This window comes from Montipora capricornis, chromosome 7 (genome assembly GCF_036669925.1).
Source record: "Montipora capricornis isolate CH-2021 chromosome 7, ASM3666992v2, whole genome shotgun sequence".
Taxonomy (NCBI): domain Eukaryota; kingdom Metazoa; phylum Cnidaria; class Anthozoa; order Scleractinia; family Acroporidae; genus Montipora; species Montipora capricornis.
The window spans coordinates 12600698-12625697 of record NC_090889.1 but is presented as its reverse complement, the minus strand read 5'-3'; the positions used below and the strand labels follow the sequence as shown (position 1 = coordinate 12625697).

At 38.9% G+C, this 25000-nt stretch overlaps 1 protein-coding gene across 1 annotated transcript in view; it reads left to right on the top strand.

The window, feature by feature from the left end:
• Positions 1 to 25000, top strand: part of LOC138055653 (inactive tyrosine-protein kinase 7-like) — a 64425-nt gene that overhangs the window by 734 nt on the left and 38691 nt on the right. The window contains exons 2-7 of the mRNA XM_068901539.1: positions 5981 to 6053; positions 6645 to 6956; positions 10821 to 10994; positions 11426 to 11695; positions 12283 to 12594; positions 13181 to 13444. Of these exons, the coding sequence (XP_068757640.1) occupies positions 5981 to 6053; positions 6645 to 6956; positions 10821 to 10994; positions 11426 to 11695; positions 12283 to 12594; positions 13181 to 13444 (1405 nt within the window). The remainder of the gene's footprint in view (positions 1 to 5980; positions 6054 to 6644; positions 6957 to 10820; positions 10995 to 11425; positions 11696 to 12282; positions 12595 to 13180; positions 13445 to 25000) is intronic.

Here is a 25000-nt window from a genome sequence, read left to right as displayed (position 1 = left end):
CCATGAGTCTATGGGTGAAAGTGTGACCGGCATGGGAGCACTTAATCCCCAAAAATACACAAAGTGTATTCCCCATAGACGAAGAGAGCAAATATTACATGATATGCTAAAGCCAATATTATAATATGCTTAATTAATGCATAGAGTGGTTTTGCCCAAGACCCAGTGAACAGAAGCTCATTATAATACCAGATACTGTGGAAAGCACAGAATTGTAAAAATTTTGTATAAAATAATAACCTTGCAAAAATACACCAGTAAATAAAAAGGGTTTATCAGAACCACTCCATGCAAAGAATGTAAAAAGAACTAACTTGAGTTTTGAAGTACTGTAGCTCTGAAGCAACCCCAGCTAATATTGACTGTGGGCATTGGATGTTTCTCTCAACAATCAGATGACCACCCCCTTAGTGTTGTAACCAACCATGACCATGGGGGGGGGGGGGGGGAGGAGGCCTGTTAGAGCTGCAGCTCTTACTGCACCAAACAATGACATAATGAAATTTTAAATGTGTTGAAGCATAGGGAACGAGAACTGAAAATAGCTTTGTGAACCTATATACATGTATTTCTAATCTTCCCAAAAATACACAAAGTGTATTCCCCATAGACGAACAGAGCACATATTACATGATATGCTAAAGGCAATATTATGATATGCTTAAATAAAGATGCATAGAGTGGTTGTTCAAGACCCAGTGAACAGAAGCTCATGAAAATATCAGATACGGTGGAAAGCACGAAATGAATGAAATAATAACCTTGCAAAAAATACACCAGTAAATAAATAGAGTTTATCAAAACCACTCCATGCAAAGAATGTAAGAAGAACTAACTTGAGTTTTGAAGTAGCTCTGAAGCAACCCCAGCTAATGTTGATTGTGGGCATTGGATGTTTCTCTCATAACGATCAGATGACCACCCTCTTAGTGTTGTAACCAACCATGGGGGGGAGGCCTGTTAAAGTTGCAGCTTTTACGGCACCGAACAATGAAGTAATGAAATTTTAAACGTGTTCAGCATAGGGAACGAGAAATGAAAATAGCTTTGTGAAACTATATATTTAACAATTATTCCATAAGCGCACGTTGGATATGAGATGGTAAATAGCCAACGAGGCGCGTAGCGCCGAGTTGGCTATAACCAGTCTCATATCCAACAAGCGCGAATGGAATAATTGTTTTATTAAATTCCTTCAACTCCAAAAATTTGGAAGTACGAAATACGAGCGGAAAAAGCGAGCAAATCCGAACGAAATCGAAAAAAACTTGATCAGAACTGATGCGATGTTGTGTAATACCTTGTTGTCAGACAGACGCAGGCTCATCACAAAAACATTTCTTGCCTTTTCGCGTACTTCTAAACGTCGGAATTGATCGAAACTTTCCACAAAAAAAGTGTTTTTTTCTCCTTTTTGGCTTTATTCAAAGAGTAATTTCGCATTCCGGCGAAAACATTTTTAGTTTAACAACCCTTAACGCAATCATTTACCATATAAGGTCAAACCAAGGTATATGAGCTGATAACCGAGATTGAGTGAACCAATCAGAGCACGCGAAAGGCATTATCCGAGGTTGAGAATTTAATAAATATATATATCTGATGTTCCCAACCCATTATCAGATCACCAGGTTGAGACGTCCTCATCCTCTCATGGGCTTCTAATCACCAGGCCACAGAGAGGTCCTAATCCTCTCATGGGGTCCTAATCCCCAGGCCACATCCAGATCACCAGGCCATAGAGAGGTCCTAATCCTCTCATGGGGTCCGAATCCCTGGGCCACTAAGTATGCAACACAGCTATCCTGTGGTCCCATTCTACCAAGAGCGCTGACCATGTAAGTCTGTGGGGCAAAGAGCAACATGTATGGAGCACTTCATCCCCACAATTACACAAAGTGTATGACGAACAAGAAAACAAAATTGAAGTAAAAAATCAACCAATGTGGGGTAATTTACCCTCATTACTGTTGCTAGTTTGCAAAACGTCTAGAATTAAAATTATGAGTGCTCGTAACATTAGAAAACTAGCGCCCAAATGTTTGAAAAGCTGGGAATTCAGACTGTTTCCAGGCACTTGCTGGCCCTGCTGAGATTGAGTGTCCAAGATTAGATACTAATCAGGGGAATCACAAGTAGGTTCTCTGTTACTCCTGCTTTTATAGTGGATATGGACTGCTTCAAGACATCAAGCTGCAGGGACAGGATGGTGCTACAGTTGGGTCGACTGTACATGGTTGTATTCCTATCCTCGTCATTTTTCTGTTCTTGTTCCTGCACAGTGTTGAAGCAACAGCTGCATTTTTTTGTTAACAGTAGTCCATGTGTTCTTAGAAGTTCCTATGTTTTAAAACTAAAAGACTAAAATAAAATCAGAAGGGTTAAGACTCAGACTCTAAAATAAAACGAAGGGAGTTGCCCCCTTGACCGCACAATAAAGTAATTCAGGGCAGTTGAAGCTCAAACACAAAATAAAAATCAGAGGAGTTGCCCCTTAAACCAATCAAAAAATTCAGAGCAGTTGAAGAATTCTGCTGAGCAAGTGAAGATCAAACACTAAAATAAACTCAAGAAAAGGTGCCCCTTTTTTAATTAAACACACAATAAAGTCACAGCAGTGTAAGCTCAGACACTGAAATTAAATCAGAGGGGTTGCCCCTTTTAACACACAATAAATTCTGCAGACTAGAAGTTGAAGCTCAAACACTAAGATAAACATCAGAGGAGTTCCCCTTTAAACACGCAATAAATTCAAAGCAGTTTAAACTCAGGAAAATAAAAATGGGGGTAGTTGCCCCTTTTTAGCCACACAATACATGTAAATTCAGAACTGTTTAACACTACAGTAAACCACAAAGGAGTTCAACCTCTAGCAACACAATAAATTCAGGGCAGTTTGAGCTCAAACAATAAAATAAACATGAAAGGAGTTGTCTGGGTTTCGCATTGGCGGGAAGTCAAACATCCTCCCGGATTTCGTGAAAGCATGATTTGCTCAATCAGAAACTTGCTGGGAGCGCTCCAAAGAGGCAATAAAAGCACATTAAACAGCTACAAACACACAGTCTTATCAGAGTAAACTGTGATTCTTGTCAAAGCTGAAGAACAGAATGAATCACTGAACCGAAGCAAACGGAGAAACACGCTTTGATTGACAGAGGGAAAAGCCAGTGCTGTGATTGGACAATAACTGACTGCGCATGAGGCTCATAGACTAAATGATCTTTGTGCCCCTGTATTGCTAGCATTTACAGATACATGATTGTTTGCTGTTATCTTGACTCTAATAAGCTAAAGGTTCTATCATTAACTGTAATTTATATTCTATAAATTTTCTATACAGAGAATATAGTAGTGTCCAGAGGGTTTTAAGGGGCCACTCGTGTTTTACGGACCTATTGAAGTTTACTATGGATTAGAACGAAGCGTGGGACAAGACAGAAACAGTTTCTGCGGTGTCACTGGATCTCAGAAAGGCGTTCGACACCATCTGGCACTGTCGTCTTTCACCAAAACGGCAGGCATATTAAGGTCTTGGGATCTGAAGACAACGGAATAAAGAAAATTTAAGTTGTGTCAAAATTAAACTAAAATACGTGTATTAGCTGCAAGCAAAAGGATGGCTTGTTTATTTTATTTTATTTTACTTCTTAGTATAAAAAAATTGGTTGTTAATCTGTTTTTAGCAAAACTGTCAGTCCTTTGCGGGCAAAATAGTTTTTCATGCATATGCATAGAAGCTTGAGTACACAATATAGTAAGGTCCAGGCTTTGGTTGTTCAAAAGGTGGATAGCGCTATCCGCTATTTAATTCTGGTGTTTTAGTTTTTTTGAAGACTGCATTGTCTGAAAATAGTATTGATGGCATAATATACTCTTAGACCAGTGGCGCACCTCAAAACAAACACGGGCTCGCTTCTAAAAGAAGCATATTTTCTTGCTGAGTCCGTTTAAACTTAGGAACGTTCCTTGCGGAACACTTTCTAGACTTCTCGATTTCTGCTTGCAATCCTTATGTTAGCTACGATGTAAATGAGGTTTTTTTTTTTTTTTTTTTTAAAGAAACGTTGGATTGCACTTGACTTGTCGAGAGTTTTGGGTACTTCGTTTTTGACGAGCACTGCTAAGTTTAAGCAAAAATTTGTCGTTTCCTCTTTTACTACAGGTTCCAGACGAATTTAGCGATTTCCTTTTATCTATGACCTTCATTTCTTCAGAATTAGTTCGTAAAACCATATGCATATGTATTATTTATATAAACAGAGATTTAACCTGTGTCTCATTTCTTGAGCTCACATTGCATATGAGACAAGCACAAATGAAATAGGTTTGTTATTAAATTCTGAACGCTTGGACACTTGGAAATTAAGGCCTATCATTTTCTAGCTTGACAACAGTTTGTGCAATGAGTATCCATATTAGGACATACGGTATATAAGGTGATAACTGAGACAGAAACCTTATTGAATGGTTTAACTCAAAATACCCGCGGATAATTGTCGATTAGCGTTATATACGAGCAACAAGCAAAATGTCTGCACGTATTATATGTAAAACCATCCGATAAGGGATTTATCATTCCATTATAACGCCATTTAATTATTTTATTTGGGCTTGTTTGAAGACTGCATTGGCTGAATATGGTATTGATTGTATAATATGCTCACAGGCCAGTGCGCACCTCAAATCAAACACAGGCTCACTACTAAAGGGAGCATATTTTCGTACTGAGTCCGTTTAAACTTAGGAAAGTTCACTGCGGAACACCTTCTAGACTTTACCTAACTTCTCCTTTTGTGCTTGCAATCATTATGTTAGCTACAATGCAAATGACGGTTAATTTCTTTATTTTATTTTACTTTTTTATTTTTCTTAGTGAAAATAAAAAAAAAAAAGAAACGTTTGACTACCCCTGACTTGTCGAGAGTTTTGGGTACTTCGTTTTTGACGTGCACTGCTAAGTTTAAGCAAGTAATGTCACACGTTTCCTCTTTTACTGCAGGTTCCAGACGAATTTAGCGATGTCCATCATTACATGAGAATTAGTTTGTAAAACCATGTGCATAGGTATAATTTATGTTAACAGAGATTTAACATCTGGCTCATTTCTTTCTTTTTCATGTAGTTTTCCCTTCTACTCGGAATTTACCGTTACATAAAGTGGGTAAGTAGACAATATTTTCTTTTACTTCTTAGTATAAAACATTGGACATTGGCTGTTTGTTTTATGATCCCAGCCAAACGCTCAGCCCTTTGAGGGAAAAAATAGCTTTTCATGCATATTCAGAGTAGCTTCAGTACAGAATGTAGTAGTCTCCAGAGGATTTTAACGGGCCACTTGCTTTTTACGGACCTATTGAAGTTTACTAAGGATTAGAGAGAAGCGTGGGACAAGACAGAAACAGTTTCTGCGGTGTTACTAGATCTCAGGAAGGTGTTCGAAACCATCTGGCAATGTCTTCTTTTACCAGGGCGGCAGGCATATAAGGTCTTGGGATCTTGAGACAGGCGGAATCAAAAAAATTAATGTTGGGATAAATTTAAACTAAAATATGTGTATCAGTTGCAAGCCAAACAATGGCTTGGATTTTTTGGCCCAAATTCTTTTTACGTGTATATTAATTTGTAATTCATTCAGGTCAATTGAAGCCATTTTGCTGTGATTATTCTTTATATGCAAGGACAAAGTTGAGTGCGAATGAAATAATTGTGTTATTAAATTCTGAACGCTTGGACACTTGGAAATTAAGGCCTATCATTTTCTAGCTTTACAACAGTTTGTGCAATGAGTATCCATATTAGGACATACGGTATATAAGCTGATAGGTGAGACAGAAACCTTATTGAATGGTACGTTTAACACAAAATATACCCGCGGATATTTGTCGATTAGCGTTATATACGAGCAATTAACAAAATATCCGCACGTATTAGGTGTTATAAGTGTGCGATCATTTCAAACTGCATATGTCTTAAACAGGATGGCTTAGTGGTTATCAACCGTGCATTCCACGTCTGCGACCCGGGTTCAACTCTCGGCCCCGAGATCGTATGTGAGCTGAGTTTTAGTCGATCTCAACCTGACTCTGAGGGTTTTTCTCCAGGGAGTCCGGTTTTCCTTCCTCAACAAAAACCGACTCCCAGGCTGGCTGTGGTGCTGTGCACCGAGGTCGAGCCGCGCCTTTTGCAATTCAATTTCCGACTGCGAGTAAGGGCGTTTAGCAGGTCAGGGGTCAACTTTCAGAAAAATCTTCAAGATTCCATTCAAATCTCGGAAACTCCAAAAGAGAAATTCGGATGTTCATTTCAGGCTAGCGGATACCGGTCACGCGTGACATAGCTCCTTAATTGCTTGGGACCGTACTGGGGAATATCGGCCCTCTGTCGTTTTTGTGGGGAGCCTCTGCGCTCGATCAGTACTTTCACAGAAGTTCGGACCAATATTCCCCAGTACGGCCCTCGCGCTCGGTTAGTATGAGGTAGGTAAATAGACCACTTTCGATATATTCATCATCTCGCGGCTCTGGGGAATAGATATAAGGATTTGTATAAGTTTATTCCCCAGAGCCTAGAGATGATGCCTTTTGTTTCGGACTGAATTTTGATATATCGAAAGTTGGCTATTTAACCTGTTTTACTCGCAGACTTGAGACTAGTAGGAGGAACTAAGAGGAGCGAAGGACGAGTGGAAATATATCACAATGGCGTCTGGGGAACAGTTTGTGATGACGACTGGGATATAAAAGATGCTCAAGTTGTTTGTCGCGCACTTGGGTTCCTCTCTGCCATCGCTGCTCCACGCAGAGCTCGTTTTGGGGAAGGTAGCGGTATAATATGGCTGGACGATGTAGACTGTGCCGGATTCGAGCGCTCTTTAAAAGATTGTGGGAACCGTGGATGGGGTCGGCACAACTGTCATCACGATGAAGATGCGTCAGTCGAGTGTTTACGGTCAAGTAAGTAAAAACCAGCAGCAGCGCTACATTTTATTTAATAGGTCGGGGCCTCGCTTATTCTGACAAAGGGAGCAGAGGAGTCCTATTTGACCGTTTTTCCAGTTAAATTAACCGTACGAATCGATCTTGTTGATTTGAATCACCGTATGTGATCAAACCACATACAAACGATCGTGTCACGCTGCTGTGACCGCTGTGGTTGAGGAGGCAGTGTGGCCCAGTGGTTAGGGCGCTTGCCTTGAGATCCGGAGATCCGGGGTTCAAGACCCGCTCTGACCACTCGTTGAATTTGTTCCTGGTAGTCCCTGGTTCAACTTCCAAGCTGCACTTGTAAATAGCCAACTGGTTTGCCTCCGACCAGTTGGGATTCTTAACAGTTGTAGTTGTTGTGTTCTGTTGTTTCGTTGATTGTGTTTCATTGGCCCTGAAAAGCCCCTATGGGGAGCGGTCAATTAAGTATGTATTGTATTGTATTTTAATCCTATCCTCGCAACGAGAGCAGCATGCAATAATACCTGTGGGCTTGTCACAAGTGGTCACTTAACAGTATAGAAATAGACAAGCAATGAAAGCGATTTCGGTCTTTTTTATTTTTATTTTTACCATCGTAAAAAATTAATTGCCTAACTGGTGAATTCGACAGTAGGTTTCGTTGGAAAAACCGATATCACATTCATCCCTTCGTGATTCATGAGATCAGTCGGTTTTTCAGGTGAAATTAACCGTGGAATTCACCAGTTAGGCAGCGAAGAAAATTACATAATTAAGCAATATCCGGGAAAACCAAAAGGTGGACAGTTCCAAAGCCTTTTATTTTCACTAATCCTACAGCCAGTAAGAATAAACAAGCCGGGAACTCCGCTTTTAGGCTTGGGTAAATTTATATATTAACATCTCAGGAGTGCGTGCACAACGGGAAAAATTTCAAAATTGACATGTTGCTGCTCGAAACTGTCGATTGACATCTAATAAGAGATAAATAGTTAATAATTAACAACCGTGGGAAGAAAAAACCCGCTCCGCACAGCCAGCTAGTAGTAGATAGCTAAATGAAGTTGCCAGCCAGGAACCCCTTAGGGAAAGGTTTTTCTCAGCCGGCTTAAGTATGAACAACTGGTTTTCCCAGCCGCAATTTTTACATTACATTACTTTTTTGCCAGCCAGGAAGAGTAAAAACAACTTTTTTAATTCAATTTTAATTAAATTAAATTAATTTATTAAACTAAAAGTGCTTTTGAGTCAATCGATTAATTTAACGTAGTTGTAATTAATTAATTAATTAATTAATTAATTACTTAAACAAGTAATTTTTTGATTAAATAACTAATTTTTTAAAGGAATCATGAAAGAAAACTCACCTCACAAAGTAAACACTACAATTATCAGTGAATGGCAGTAGGATTAGGAAACTTATCAATCCAAGAAAAAATTCAACTAGCAGTAATTTATAGTTCACCTTAAACCAACTGTCGCAAAATGTATCAGACTCCATGGCCATAAACTACAAGAACTTATTGTTCCATTTAACTTTCAATGAAAAATGCAAAATAGAATGCAGTTTTTCTTGAAAATGTATACAAGCTACAATAGAAAAAGGATGCATAAAAAATAGCACTGGATGTATGTATGTATGCTAAATAGCCTGAAGAAAACCTAGAAAAGTAACAATTGGGAAAAGATAAATACTTTATTGCTGTTACTGTTCAGGATTGTCAGCGTTTTTACCAACGCCAGGTTCAGATTGTCTTAATTGCCCTTTGATACTGGTGGAATTTTCCACAGGTGTTATAATGGGTTTGTACTCGGATCTGTTCAATACTTAGAGTTAGCTCTACTAATTTGCAAAGCGTAATTTATTTTTTTCCTGTCTGTCCGCGGTGTGAGAAAACAGTTTGGTGTTCAGCGTGGTATTGCAGCTGTGAATAATAACATAACAAAGGCTGAAAATGACCCTCGAGCCCAAACACTCAACTTTTTAAACTGCAGTTGTGCACATGTTCCCTTCAAACATAACGATACAACTTGATGAGAGCCCCAAAAATATCTTTAAGTATTAGTGGGACTTGTGAGAAATCGTACGTGTACCTCAGAATTTATAATCCACACTGTATTAATTGCCCCTTGCTAGCTACTATTAGTAGAATTCTACTAGTATACTAATGCAAATGCTGTAATCTGATTGGCTGAGCCATTGAACACTATCAGCCATTAGTGTGCAGTGGCTGGAGGTCGTCTTGGAAATAACGACATCTTTTTTCGTTTTTCCAACGTTTTGGAGGAAAATGTGGATGCAAATGGGTAATTAAATTTCTGATAAGTCTAAACGAAGGACATTTACGGTTTCTTGACTTTCAAAAAAGTTTAAATTATTGAAAAAGTTGATGCGCTCGCGTGCACAACTTAGATTTTAAATGGCAATTCAATCCGAGCGATCTTTTTCAGGCGCAAAGTTTAATAATACGTCAAGAAATGATTAGAAACCGTTATTTGAAGTAAATTGTAGTAAAAATTCCACTAAAACAATAAGATTATTCGCTCTCGATTTCTATGAATAATCTAATAATGTAATTGTTAATTGGAAAACCTCGCGCTATCGATAAAACTACATGTAGCAGACATTTTGAACTAGTTTTCATGCTGGGATCAGAGCAATATTTAGAGTTTATATATAGCTCCATTCTTTCGTTTGCAAATTGTTGCATTATTGTGCGCCGGATAGATTTACTCATTTAGTAAACCAATCATGAGCTGTGCTCGTAGCATTGGAGCGTCTGTGAATGTCGATGTGAAGTGTGTCTGGAAACCTTTACAGAAGCCTTTTACACAAAACACCACTCCCACTCCACAACTTCCTGAGCTACAGGGTTGATCTGGCATTGGTACTCTGAACCGTTGCACACTAAATGAATGAATGCGGCGATAGGATAGTAAAATCCATCATCGTACTCTATGGAGCAATCACGGACATCAAATACAAGAAGTCCCCAGTGATTGCCATGTAGATGCATGGGTAGAAATATCAGATCCACAGTACTCATGTTGACATTCACATAGAGATTGTGGACTGCACTTTCTCGGAAATTCGTAGAAACATCACTTGGCAGCATACAGAAAAGTTCTTTTTCAAGGCGTCCATTTGCTGCATCACAGTACTTGATTATGAGCAAGTTGATAACTTCATCAGTTAAATAACGTTCGCAGCACAAAACAGACAATTCCTGAGAAGTAACAGTAAACCCTTTGTACTGAACGAGAAACTGGCCGTCTAAGTTCTATCGGTGGAGGAGTACTCCTCCACCGATGGAACTTAGACGGCCAGTTTCTCGTTCGTGCTTCTTTGACATCTTTTGTGTAAATACTTTGGATAGTGTGAATAAAGGATTGAATATATATCACTGCATTGGTACACAATAAAGATAACATTAACGGTATTTTCCAAGCGACAGCCATCAATTTATAAAGAAACGCTTATAAACAAAGTTTCAGTGAGCATTTTTAGCCTAAAGCTTATGTACTCACCTCGACGAAAGTGTTAGATTTATGTCGGTGCTCATGATGGAGATGGAAATAGATGGTTTTTACTGAAAACATGAAAAGTGCGCCATGCTCCTTGTCGGTAATATCCGGAAACTTTTAACTGAAAAATTATAATTATACACAGGAGCGCAACCCAGCAATTTGAGATCACTTCCAACAGAACGCGCCGAGAAATCAGTTGTAGCATACGAAACGTCAAGTCGCGATTTTCGTTTTATTTCTAATTGAGCTTTTATGGCCGACGAACAACAGTTTATATGATATTGTTTGTCTTTCATTACGAAGGGCAGCACTTACCCTCTGCTGACAAATGTTTCTTGAATTTAGTTGATGGCGGCTGGAGTGATTGGGGTAACTGGAGTCTTTGTACAAGGGTCTTTAATGGCATACAGATGCGGACAAGGGAATGCGTGAATCCAAAGCCACAATTTGGTGGGATACCATGCAAAGGATCTACTACAGTTATGAGAGGGTGCACAAACACGTCAAGTTGTCTGCAAGGTATGTTACCAAAATCAACGCTGTTTGAGTTTCAATTGTTTGCAAACAGCTCCTCAAATACTGGTTAACACCTTCTTACTCGTCAGTTTGTCCTTTTGTAATTAACAGAATGTTCATTCTCCCTTTGTGGCTTTTTTTTTTGCCAGCTTTCTTCAAACAAATTCTGCTGAACTGTCTAGCATCCTGGCATTTGATAAATTTGATTTCTTCAGTTGATCTGATGGAGAAAGCTTGGCGATCCTCATACCTGTTGCACATGTCCTATTGGATATAAGAAATAGGTGGCCAGTCAAAGGATACAAGGAGGTGTCATTATATCTCCATTAATTTACCGGGGTCAACACAAATACATTTAATATTAGTCAATTATAACCCAGCTAACAATTGCGGAATTGCCAGTTATTCACTAGCCCTGAAATTTCCTTTATTAGAATTTCCCGTACGTTTTCAAACAGAGGGCAGTCCATCTACTGGAGTGATGCAAATTCACAAGAACAACGCCTGGAAAGCGCTTTGTACCGCACATTGGAATAATACTGAAGCAATTCTTGCCTGCCAAGTAAATGGCTATAACAACAGTAACGACAATTTTACAGGCAATTGGAAAAGAGGAAATACAAGCTTGGTGAACATCACTTCTCATTCCTGTTCATCAATCATTCAAAGTTGTGGGTTCATTAACACGCAAATCCAGTGTTCAGGTACAATAGTATGAACAAAGAAAATCTCAGTCTTATCCGTATACCATCGCATAGTTTTAACACAGCAAGTCAACTAAAAACCCTATTTGTTAGTTTATAATAACCTGTGGCTCGCTGTATAAGAAAATGACTTACTGCTGGTAAAAAAAGGCAAGGCACTAATTATTGGAAGCATGGCCACTAAGGTACAGTTGGGCTGAACGAGAAAAATGTCACACTTAGCTCTGCTGCAGAGCAGGACTTATTTAAGCCCAGCGCCCAAATCTCTAGACCACACGTCACCGTCTTTGGGACTGATCATTCTGAAACCGCTATCTTATTATATTGTACCCAGTCTTTTTTTAAGAAATGAAGGCCCAACTGGAACAATCTCAATGAGTGGGCTTCCTCTTAAAACATTATCCTTGTTACATTATTAAATTAAGGATTTTAGCATCGCCTATCCTGTTCAAAGTTTTAGTCAAACTGAGATAAACTGGAGATATTGAGGAATGGACAATGAACAAAAAACAATGGTTTGTTGCAAATACGAAACGTAGAGGACAATTAGAACCAAGCTTTCCTTTACTTATGTGTCATTCTTTCAGTTCCTGTGCGCCTAAGTGGGGCGAAAGCTAAGTATGGTGGAAGAGTAGAAGTTTTTTACCGCAGAAGGTGGGGCAAGATCTGTCGCACTAAATGGGATATCAATGATGCCAAAGTTGTTTGTAAACAACTTGGCTTTAGAGGTGCCCTGGCCGAATTCATGACGGGAATGAATACAACTGATGAAGACATACCCGTTGTAATGTCAGATATAGCTTGTACTGGACAGGAATCCGTTTTAGCCCAATGTAATCGTTCAGATGGAGAGCACAAGTGTCCGGAAGACATCGGGGCTCAAGCTCTGTGTGTACCAAGTAAGTAGTCACTTTTCACCAAGACTGTGTATTTAATCTATTTCTGACAAACAGAGGGTTGTGACTAGAGACAGTTTTTTAACTTGATCATCCTCATCGGTGTATTGTTTAACATTTGTGGGGTAAGCTAAATATTCTGTACAGTCAATTCCAAACAAACTTCAATTTCAATCTTTTAACTCTATTTGGAACAACAACAACAACAACAATAACATTTCTGGTTGCACATTTTTATCTAACTAAACGATGGAAATCACGAGAAAACGCAAGGACCTAGTTACAGTGTATGTGTGTACTGGTCGTAGTAGCAAAGCAGCTTTCGAGTTCACTATTACTAACCAAAATTGAACTCCGGATAATGGAAAAAAATGATGAAATAAATAAAGACTATCAGAAACTGATTATGGTTGAAATAGAGGAATTTTATAGGTAACAGTTATAGAACAATAAAACGTGTTTGAAAATAGATGTAATTACAAGACTGAATCTTTAAATTGAAAAACTATATTTACTACGAATTAAGACTTGCAAACACCGATGAGAAATTTTGGACAGTAATTTCTTCCATACAATAATTTTGTTCTAGACCACTTGGAAGTTCTGGAAAAGAAAAGCCTTAGTTCTAATCTTGGTAGCACTGAAATCGTGAAATGTTCCTTAGAAAAGGAAAACCAGAATGGGAAGGTTAAATGGTATGAAATTGGCACCACTACTAGTGAACTCAATTCAGACGGGAGAATTGAGGTAAAAGGTGTCACTTTGACAATAAAAAGTGTTCAACTGGCTGATGGGGGAACATATGAGTGTCGAGGAGAACGTTACACTCGATTCTACACAGTTTACGTCAATGGTGAGTTTTTCAATGCTTAGAAAGCCATCAATATGCTACAAATCATTATTATCAACAAGAACAACAACATAATCACAGGGCCGTATGAGGCAATTTGAGGCACCTACCTCAGTCATTTCTTTCGTTATTTTCCTTTTTTTTTTTCTTTTTAATAAGACAGGATATCAGTACTGTGAGCGTCAAGAACACCCAGAATACCTAAGAATAGAATTTGCCTTAGTCATGTTTTTTTTTCTGATTACCGGCATGAGTCAAGTTAATCCTCCTCATCATCATAAATATCAGCTTTTAGTGGACTAATGCAAATCCTGCATTTTGATAGGCTACGGTACTAGAAGACTATTATTAATAGTCCTCGAGTAGCGAAAAGCGAGACGCTTTCTTTCGTTTTATTCCCAAATAAATATTTCTTTAACTTGCATTTGCTAACTTTATTATCGCCTTTTTCTGTCCAACTCGTTGGGTGATACTAAAACAATTAGACCCCTCGCCCTCAAGGGCCACGGCTCTAATTGTTAAAAATTTCACCTTCACCAACATTATACTAATCATCAAGATCATTACCTCCATGATCTTCATTGTCCTCATCAATCTTAAAATCCTTTGTACCAGGTAGATTTAATTTCTCATCTACTTCCGTTAGTGTCACTCGCTTTAACATCAGCTCTTTTAATCACCAGTAACCTCATTGTTTGTTTATGTGATCTACTGAGAAATTGGCTTGCAACTTAATCATTGCGTTGCTCTTTCCTTGTTTGAACGTTAATTTCATTGCACATTACCAGCAATTACATATATTTTTCATAAGAATTCTATCAGTAATTTATATTCATTAATTAGAGCATTATCAGTCTCTCAATGAAAGTAACCATTGCAGTCATGAAGCAACTGTAGATCAGTAGTTATCAGTTGCAAAACAAGCCTGAAAAAACACGGCTTCAACAGGACTTGAATCCATGACCATGAACCATCTGACCTATCCACAGGCACCCCAAGGTCATTGTGAGGGTGGCCGACAAAAATAATATGTACATTTAGCCAAGCGTAAAAGTGGAGCTCCCTGGTTATTTATTCTTACTGCCTGTAGGGTTAGTGAACAGAAAAGGTTTTCGAATTTTTCGCGTTTTGGTGTTTGCGACTACTACTTAATCAAATCATTTTCTTTGCTTTCTTCCGTAGAAAAATGCATTTCCTAACTAGTGATATTCCACGGTAAATTTCATGCAAAAAACCGATATCGCATGAATCACAAAGCGATGAGTGCGATATCGGTTTTTCAAGCGAAGTTTACTTTGAAATTCACCAGTTTGGCAATGATTTCTTTTCTTGAATCGCATGAGTTTTAGAAGAAAACAAGCACATTCTTAGCGAGCGAATGAAAAAGGAAAAAGCCATTTAAGAGTCAACTGTCAATATCCGGCGAATAGAAATCACGCTAAAACTAGAAACCGTAAGGAAACTTTGTCAGTTCAAGGTCAAAAAAGAGTTTTACTGATGTTCTGTTTTTCCACTTTACCTCTGAAAACGAGATCATTCACATTTTGAGGTAAATCATTGAAACATGCCAGCTTGGCTTGGAACAAGAATCGGCAAAATACGGCAATGCAACCAAGAAAGGACAAACTTCCAACAAGATCCACTCCAACAAATTAACTGTAGGAGCTTTAAACAAACTTTTCAAAACACAAGCTGGCGTTATTTATCCGTATTTTTAAGAGAGCTCATTGCCATTACGTGTTTATAACATAAAGGCAATTTTTTCTTGTTATTGTCGAGGTACATCGAAAAGCACTTGCACGTTTGCTCGCTAAAAAGTCAAACTTTGTTATTTTTCGTCTTTACCAACGTAAGATGGACCGTCCGGTCGATATTCAAATGTTTGATAATAATAATCTCTGTTTTACTTCCCTTTAATGTAAGGATTATGTTAAATATCTAGGTTTCTTACTGGACAATCATTTGAGCTGGAAACACCACATTGACTATGTCGCACCCAAAATATGTAGAATTATTGGAGTTATTTCACGTCTTAGGCACCTCGTCCCTTTTACTACTTTATTAAGTATTTATCGCTCTTTGATACTACCCTACCTGTCTTATGGTTTGGCTTCTTGGGGTCAAGCTGCTAAATCCCATCTACAAAAAATCCTCGTGCTGCAAAGCCGTGTCCTTCGGTTGACGCATTTTTTCTGAACCCAGAGTGCATACGGTGCCTTTATTTACCTCCTCAAAAATTCTCCCACCTGCTATTTGCGGGCGGAAATGACTCCATGTAAATGGTAATCTGTTAATAAAGTGTTGTTGTTATTTTAGAGGAAAACAAACAAACAAATCAACTATTTCTTTACGTCCAAGAAAGTACAGATAATTTTTATTTAATTCCAGTTGAAAATATAAATTTCAGTTTCATTTCTGAACAAAGGAAAAACCAATTAAACCACTTTTTAAGACTTGCATGTCCACAAAAATTGAACAAAAGGTGGCCACAGCTCGAAAATGGATTTTGCTCAAATTTTATCCAGATGTAGCCTATTATGTCTCTAAATGCACTGTATAGTTTCTTAAGCCATGTGTATTTTTATTTTGGAGAAAATGCGAATTTAAGAGTTTGTGTCGAAATCATCATCATCGCTTACTTTGCTGTGAAGTTTCGCTACCAAAACCAATTCGTATCAGCTCGAAACCTCCTAAAAGCTCTTCTGTGGTATCTCGATATCTGGTTTAAGTGGTTTTTTTTTTAAATTTGAATCACGGCTAGCACCCGAAATAATATCAATCAAGACGTATGGTTTTACTTGAATGAAGGTACCCCTGAAACCGCATCGTTTTTCAACATGCGATAAAGCTCAAAAGCTAACGATATTTGCACCGTTAACTCTCTAAGTGATCAGCTTTCAAGTGATATAAAAATTTCTTTGGGCAATTGTATACTCGCTAAAGAAGTTCTTGTTTCAACTTGTTTACGGCAAAAATTGCAACTGTTACAATACTTCCTACTTGTTTATGACTTTGCTGTTGTTTAGAACCTCCAATTTCACCACAAATCACACAAATAGTGTCAGCCAACAGTTGGTGTACATCCGATTACTATTCAATGCGTTCATGTACCAGCGTCAGTTCACTTTAGCCATGATGACATTCTCTTTTTATGGCCAAATTGGCTCAACCTTTTCCTGGTAACCTCATAGTATCACAAACTGAATATCTGTGCCATAGAAAACTTTCCCGTGTAGCTGGGAACCGCATTCCGTATTCCTTCAAACCCAATGTTACACGAGTTCACGTGACATTTAGTGATTTTCCGGTAAAGTTTGGTTGATGTGCGGTTTTAGACGCACCGCCTATAAACCAATAGTTTTTGCCTGAAGGAACATGACAGCAGACCAGTAGTGCTGTTAGAATAAATTGGTGTTAAGTTTGACTTATATCGAGTTTTAGGATAGTCATGCCCACCCTTCCCACGAATTTCTTTCGCAGGAAATAAGCATGGAAGTCGTACCCAGACCTGAATTGCGTGCTTGCTTACTCTCATTGTACTCTCAATTTCTACATCGACACATCAGTTTTCAAGGTTACATTCACCACTTTTTGCTTGAAATTATACACTAACGCAGCCTTCTCTATTTTGAGAGTGGCAAATGGATTTTCCGTGATTCACGATCAGACTACTTCTTCAAGTCTTCACGGTTAAAGTAATGACGAGTAGTTACAGTTGTAAAATTCAGCGTGACGCGTGATAGACAGTTCTCGAGAGTCCAAAATAGGCTTTTTTAATCACGTATCCTGCCGCTACTTTTGTTCCATCCCGCCATCCCGTCGCAATGAGCATTTCCATCCCGATCCCGCCAGGCTGAAACCGCTTTGCTCGACCTCAACGCCATATTTCAATCGTAAGTTTATTATAGATAATTCTGACTACACTTCAACGAGCTACGAGTGAAAGTTTATGTAGGATGTCTCAGTGAGCTGTACAAATGCAAGTCAATCCTATTACAAATACAACGCAAGCCTACTATACGAACTAACGTTAAATATAATCTCATAGAAGTTATGCTACGCCAGATACGAAAAACCACTAAAAAACCACCCTTTAGACGTAGCCAAAAAACATGTGGAAACGTATTCCTCATCTAATGCGGCAGCATAAAACCCCGAAGAAACGGTGAAAATAATTAAAACAGCACATAATTAAAAAAGAAAACAGACAGGGAGACTGGGTGACCTAGAATGACCTAAGTCTCCCGCCGAAACTGTTAAATACCCTTAACTAGTCCCGTGACACCCCGCGAGCCTCTCCATTGTGGCGTCAGAATATCAATTTCTGACCAATTCATTCAGTCATTCAATCGTGAGAAATTACAAAAGTTCAGTTAGACTGAAAAACGCCACTTACAGAGGATTGAAATGAGTGAACATTAGGTGCTTGCATTTCTATTTACTGTCAATGTTGATTAGGTACACTTAAGTCAGCACAGGTGAGGGGCAAAATGCGCCGTAACGAGGCTGTTTCCTTGCCGTGCCTTACCCAGCGCAACTGAGTGTAACTGTCGGCAACGACAGGTGCTGGCCGGCCATTTTCAAGAGACAGCTGATTTCCTGTTCCTGTCTCCACTTTAGAAAACGTATCGACCGTTAAAATGAACGAATGGGCCAAATCGGGATTTTGCTTTCATGAGAAAATCTATATCTCGAGTAATTTGTAGATTCCCTTAATTACTTTCTTCTTCTATCACTGAATCTTCACCCGCACAACTTCCTTAATCACTACTGGAGTCGAATTCGGACACGTCGTCTTCAACAGTATTCTTCTCAGGTTCCTCCTGGTGCGGCATATCTCTGTTTATGGCATTTGAAGTCGACCGAAAGCTGACTTTTTCTCTAACCTGAACTTCCTTTTCATACAGGTAATCTGGAACTGTTCCAGCCCTTGCCATGGTGATTTCCTGGCGCACACACAATTCTCTGTCGCATAGACCCATGCGCACTTGCCCAGTCCTGCATCTTTGAAATGTACTCTCTCGTGGCTTTGTTCGCTGGAGGGAGTAGTATTGATGGACCGGCTCTGGGACCCGGCACCATGATCCACAGCTTGTGTGATAATAAGCAGACCATGAAGTCGAAGCTGTGCATTTTAATCTTTCTTTTGCTATGCTTCCAAAGTCGCCCGCATATCAGAAATCTCTGGAGACTTGGTTTTTGCGATGAGCAACTGAAGGCAGATTTTCTACATCGATGGTCATGCAAATCAGTAGATTTACATTGTCATATCCCAGCGGGTCTAGATTTTGCTTCATATGTCAGTCCAATCCCCATTTGAGTAATCTCCTGCCTGGGGCTACCGTCTTCGCTTCCACACTTCCTTCGAGGCAATTTAAAGAAAGTGGCACGCGGCAGTTCAGTTGATGGTTGCTCATGTCGGAGCGATTCTGCTAAAAAGAGCTCCTTTCAAAGTTCACGGTTTTCAACTCACTGAGAATTTTAACTTCTAATTTCGAAATGAAAAAGAAAGAGCGAGTTTTTGATGTTTTTCTTTAAACCACTCTCAAAACAAAGAAGGCTGCGTTAGTGTATAATTTTAAGCAAATTGTGACGAATGTGACCTTGAAAACTGATGTGTCGGACGGGTGTAGAAATTGAGAGTACAATGGGAGTAAGCAAGCACGCAATTCAGGTCTGGGTACGGCTCCCATGCTTATTTTCTCCGAAAGAAATTCGTGGGAAGGGTGGGTATGACTATCCTAAAACTCGATTTAAGTCAAACTTAACACCAATTTATTCTAACAGCACTACTGGTCTGCTGTTATGTTCCTTCAGGCCAAAACTATTGGTTTATGGGCGGTGCGGCTAAAACCACACATCAACCAAACGTGAACTCGTGTAACATTGGGTTTGAAGGAATACGGTTCCCAGCTGAACGGGAAAGTTTTCTATGGAACAGATATTATGAGGTTACCAGGAAAAGGTTGAGCCAATTTGGTCATTATAAGAAATTGTCATCACTGCTAAAGTGAACTGACACTGGGACATGAACGCATTGAATAGTAATCGTCTGTACACCAACTGTTGGCTGACACTATGTGATGTGTGGTAAAATTGGAGGTTCTAAACAACAGCAAAGTCATAAACAATTAGAAAGTATTGTAACAGTTGCAATTTTTGCCGTAAACAAGTTGAAACAAGAACTTCTAAGTGACTCGATGAATATGCAAATTAGGACGTTTGATGTCGAAAAGTCAAAAACACATGAATTTGATGACTTGTCACGCAGCGCGTATACAATTGCCTAAAGAAATTTTTATATCACTTGAAAACTGATCACTTAGAGAGTTACCGATGTTAATATTGTTAGCTTTTGAGCTTTATCGCATGTTGAAAAACGATGCGGTTTCAGGGGTACCTTCAGTCAAGTAAAACCAGACGTCTTGAAGTTGAAATTATTTCGGGTGCAAACCATGATTTAAATTTCTGAAAAATCACGTAAACCAGATATCGAGATACCACAGAAGAGCTTTTAGGAGGTTCGAGCTGATAAGAATTGGTTTTGGTGGCGAAACTTGACGGCAACGTAAGCGTTAATTGCTGCGGAATTAATGGTGATTTCGACACTAACTCTTAAATTCGCATTTTCTCCAAAATAAAAACACACGACTTAAAAAAATATACAGTGCATTTAGAGACATAATAGGCTACATCTGAAAAGAGGATTGATCAAAATCCGTTTTTGGGCTGTGCAGGGAAAATTTGAAAATATTTGATTTTTTTTAACATGCACCATTAAAAATACGCATCCACTTAAAATAAGGTATCCGTAAAAATGACAACTGTTTAGTGCCCAAGAAAATAATTTGTGGAGTAACTTGTTCCACCAAGTTTGAGCTATTACTGGTATTCTGTTTTGTCGTTCTCCTTCTCTTTCTCTCTTTTTTCGTTTCTGTTCTAGTCATAGTTCTCCCAGGCATCATGCAACCTTATTTGAGCTTCTAAAGATATGCCAAAAATTCGCAATACAGAGAAAAAAGCAGTTCTCCCAGGCATCATGCAACCTTATCAGAGCTTCTAAGGATATGCCGAAAATTGCAATACAGAGAAAAAAGCAGCTCTAAACAAATTAAAAATAAACACACAGCCTTAAGTTTATATCTCTCCTATGCTGGACTTGAATAACTGCATACTAGCCACCAGTGTGGACCACAGCTATCATAGACCTCTTATATAATGGCGGCCAAATAAAATATTCTTTTGTTTTAATGCTGATAAGCCTAACTAGCCTCGCTACGACGAGCAAATTTTAAAAGAACATTTGTTTCAAAATGAGTCGAGTAGGTCTAATTAACATAAAGACAAAAGAATGGAAAATTGGTCGCCATTGCTCTATGACATTGTGTCAAACTGGATTAAAACCAGAGAAAAATGCAGAGAGAAAATATTTTCCAGACTGTTTTCCACCTGAGCACGAAAAGCGTTGACTGTTAAGCTTCAGTTGACATAGTACGGCCGTGTAGCCGGGTCGAGCCACAGTAAGTGCGCGATAAATCAAGCCTCGTCTATGTTTAGGTGAGTTATACTGGTTTGAGCCTGCAATCCAATCGAAAACCAGTACCTGGTCAACAGCCAACCTCAAAAAAACAGCTAACCTCGATAAGCTAAAACCGAGCCCGCGATATGGTCACGAGACACTGGTCAGCGAATACCTTGTTTGACAGCTGTCAATTGACCATAACATGGAATTGCCATATCAAAGATGTGTGCTATAAACCAGCGTGATATTGGTCACATTAGCAGACATGGAGGTGTGGACGTACGGACGGTCAAGAGAAAATGAGGGACATAGAGGCAGAGTAGGGGCGTTGGCCAGGATATGCCAGTATCACTTAACTTATTTATAGAAAACGGAATTCGGTTTCCCGAGACGTGCGCAAGTTTTGAGCACGACGTCATAACAAATCACTGGAGCGTGCCAACATGACATTGTGAAATGGCGATGTTGAATATTTATTTGTGGCTTTCTCAAGTGGAATACAGGCGTCTAGATTTCGGAATCAATATTGAAAAGGGTACCGGGAAAAAGTCCTCCGGAATTTCGGAAAATGTTTCAGGTAATTCCATACCGCAAAGTAATAGAGAAAGCGTAAGCTTTGTGGTGTTCAGCGGTCGAGCGAAAACGTTCCCTCAGAAGATGACACTTCTGCTTCTTACTGCACCGTTTCTAAAACGATGATAAGGGTAAGACCAAGGGTGAGGGTAAAGGTAAGGATACACATACTTATATGCTTAATTGACCACTCCCCATAGGGGCTTTTCAGGGCCAATGAAGCAATCAACGAAACAACAGCAACAACTGTTAAGAATCCCAACCGGCCGGAGGCAAACCAGTTGGCTATTTACAAGTGCAGCTGGGAAGTTGAACCAGGGACTACCAGGAACAAATTCAGCGAGTGGTCAAAGCGGGTCTTGAACCCGGGATCTCCGGATCTCAAGGCCAGCGCCCTTACCACTGGGCCACACTGCCACACTACGAATACAGAAAGTATCCTAAACATGCATAAAAGCTAACCTTAGGCCTAAAAACTTTTTTTAGGCCTATTTAGGCCTAAGGTTAGCTTTTATGCATGTTTACGATACTTTATGTATTCGTATCCTTACCCTTACCGTTACCCTCACCCTTGCTCTTTCCCATACCCTCGTTTTAGAAACGCCTTTCTTACAAGGCTGTGGTGGAAAAGCACAAGAAGAAGAAAAACACAAGAAACACAAGCAGCCAGAGATTTGTTCAGTGAAAGTTTTCTTCGAGAACTTGAAGCGTCCAGCGAAGTAAAGGTCTTGAGGGAGCTTGAGAGAAAAATACCACACCTTGACAGCTCTTTGCACGGTGAACTGGAAGCAATTTCTGGCCATCGTGCAGCTCTCAATATTTGTCAATGTAAGGCGAAGAGCTGTAGAGAAGATATTGGCAGTTATCAACCGGTCCGTTTAGTGTTAGTCCTTCTGGTCGCTACAAATTCCAAGTTTTCATTTGTAGAACACTCGACGAAGGGATCTGAAGTGAACGACCATGGCCAGTGGCAGTGGAACGCGTAACAGAAGCACTGCGAGTGAATTGTTACGCCACTGAACTTGATGAACCCATTCCTTGAAAGGATTTGTGATAAGAGCTTATTCATCAAGCAAAGTTTTACATTTCAATACAAAAACATCAGAGTAAATTTATTTATAAGTGTCATTTTTATAATTATTGTGAGTATCAACTGCAAAAATGAAACATTTGAATCAAAATAAGTGGCCATGGATGACTAAACATGTTTGTTAGTGTCTTTAGCACTTAAGTGCCACAATGTAGTTTTTTTCTCCATAAGTTTTGAAAAACAAACGGTAAACATTACATTAATTAAAACCTTCTGTTTCTTCACACATCATAAGTCTAATAGTGTCAAAGTTGAAAATTTTAGTAATTATGTAATACAGTACAGTACTGTTTGTTGGTGGGGGTGAGCCGGGTACACATCGCCAAGACTGTGAGCCGGTATCCCACATCTCATGTTATGGCATGCAGAATTACATAAATAGGAAAACGTTAGGGCCTTTAAGGAAAGCTTTGGCCAACCAGAAGCCAAATATGACTTTTACATGTACCTGTCAGTCTTTTAATTTCTTTGGTTAGGTGATATGATTATTTTGGTAACCTTGTTTTCTTGCAGTTTCACCTTTTCAGACGTTTTATGGGTATATGTTCAAATTCCCAATTTAATTCAAGGGAACCGTTAAATTGAGTTTTTAATACATGACATCGTTTGGAGTCTTCAAAATGAACAAATCACATTTCTATTACATTACCATTTATCCATAATTTAATAATTTTGAGATGACTTACAGCCTGAGTATTGCTTTATGAACCAAGCGAACACAGTGTCATGTTTTGGTAGAGACCTGCGTTTTGAAGGCGTTTGTTTTGCATTGTGTGATTCCAGAAAATATCCATACATTTCCCAAAGAGGGCCATTGAGAGGGCTCTCAATAGAGCCAAATTTGTTTGTTAAGGAAAACAAACAACTCAAACCAGATTAATAAGAGATGAGGGGTAGATTGCTCAAACCAAAAAAACATTTGTTGGCAAGTGTATTAATTTGGGGAGCATATCACTGTATACCTTGACAGAACTGTCATTTTGATTTTGATAATAATTATTGCTCGTCATTGCTGTTACGAGTTCGAATGTTCTTGAGGATGGGTAGCTTGCAAACTAAACTGAACGCAGGGTTGTCCGAACAACAACAAGAAGATTTATTCCAAAATGAACGTAGTTTCCACGAAGTGAATCTCTAAACAGCACGTACTCGATGAACTTACACGGCCTCCGCCAACTTGAATAAACATTGCTTCTGTCACACTTGACTAAACACGGCTAACGCCGACTCTCTTCGCTTGTGAAAACTAGTTAAAAACATCGCTCAGACTCGCTTGATTATATACTTTCACAATGAGATTCTAGATTCTACGTTTTTCTTCTTTTTCCTCTTCAAATTGTCTACGTTTTTCTTCCCTTTCCTCTTCCAATTGTCTACGTTTTTCTTTTCTTTCCTATTCCAATTGTCTACGTTTTTCTTATCTTTCTTCGTCTAGCTTTTGTTGCTTTTCTACAAACTTGTGCAGCTTTTCCATTTCCATAGCAGTATTTCACAGCAAAAACACAATATACTCTCTTGTACAGTTCTTCTTACTTTAGCTATACTCTCTTGTCAAGTTCTTCTTACTTTAGCTGTAACTCCTTCTTCTTGAACTGCTCTTTCCTGGTTACTGTAGTCGACAAACAAATGAATTCCTCTCCCGGACAGGCCCCCAATGTTACGAGGTCGAATGTTCTTGAGGATGGGTAGCTTGCAAACTAAACTGAACGCAGGGTTGTCGGAAGAACAACAAAAAGATTTATTCTAAGGTTAACGTAGTTTCCACGAAGTAAAACTCTAAACAGCACGTACTCGATAAACTTTCACGACCTCCGCCAACTTGAATAAACACTGTTTCTGTCACACTTGACTAAACACGGCTACCGCTAACTCTCTTCGCTTGTGAAAGCTACTGTAGTTTAAAACATCACTCAGACTCGCTTGATTATATAATTTCACAATGAGATTCTAGAAATTTCCAAAACAGTAAACAATTTAATTATAAAAAGATTACAAAACACACCGATTTAGAAACGTTTACGCACGAGCCAAAAATAAACAAACTACGAACTCTCGGGAAGCTTCTAGAAAATAACGCTAGTCACGCAATGCTATTTTTCGTAACAATTGTAAACATTGAAGTGAACAACTTTTAACAAGCTGTTTCTTCAATCTTCCCTCATTAACATACTCCCTGACTGTTTATGACACAAGTGAAAGAGTTCAGCCAAGAGCTATAAAACTGGTCATAAGGACAGGAATTATGGAGAGAGAGACTTAAAAAACTGGATCTTTTTTTCCTTGGCCTCAAGGAGACTTTTTATTGACTTTTTTCCTTTTAAGTGCTTCTTGGCCCTATATGATTTGGATCTGTCTAAAAATCTTGTGACAGCTG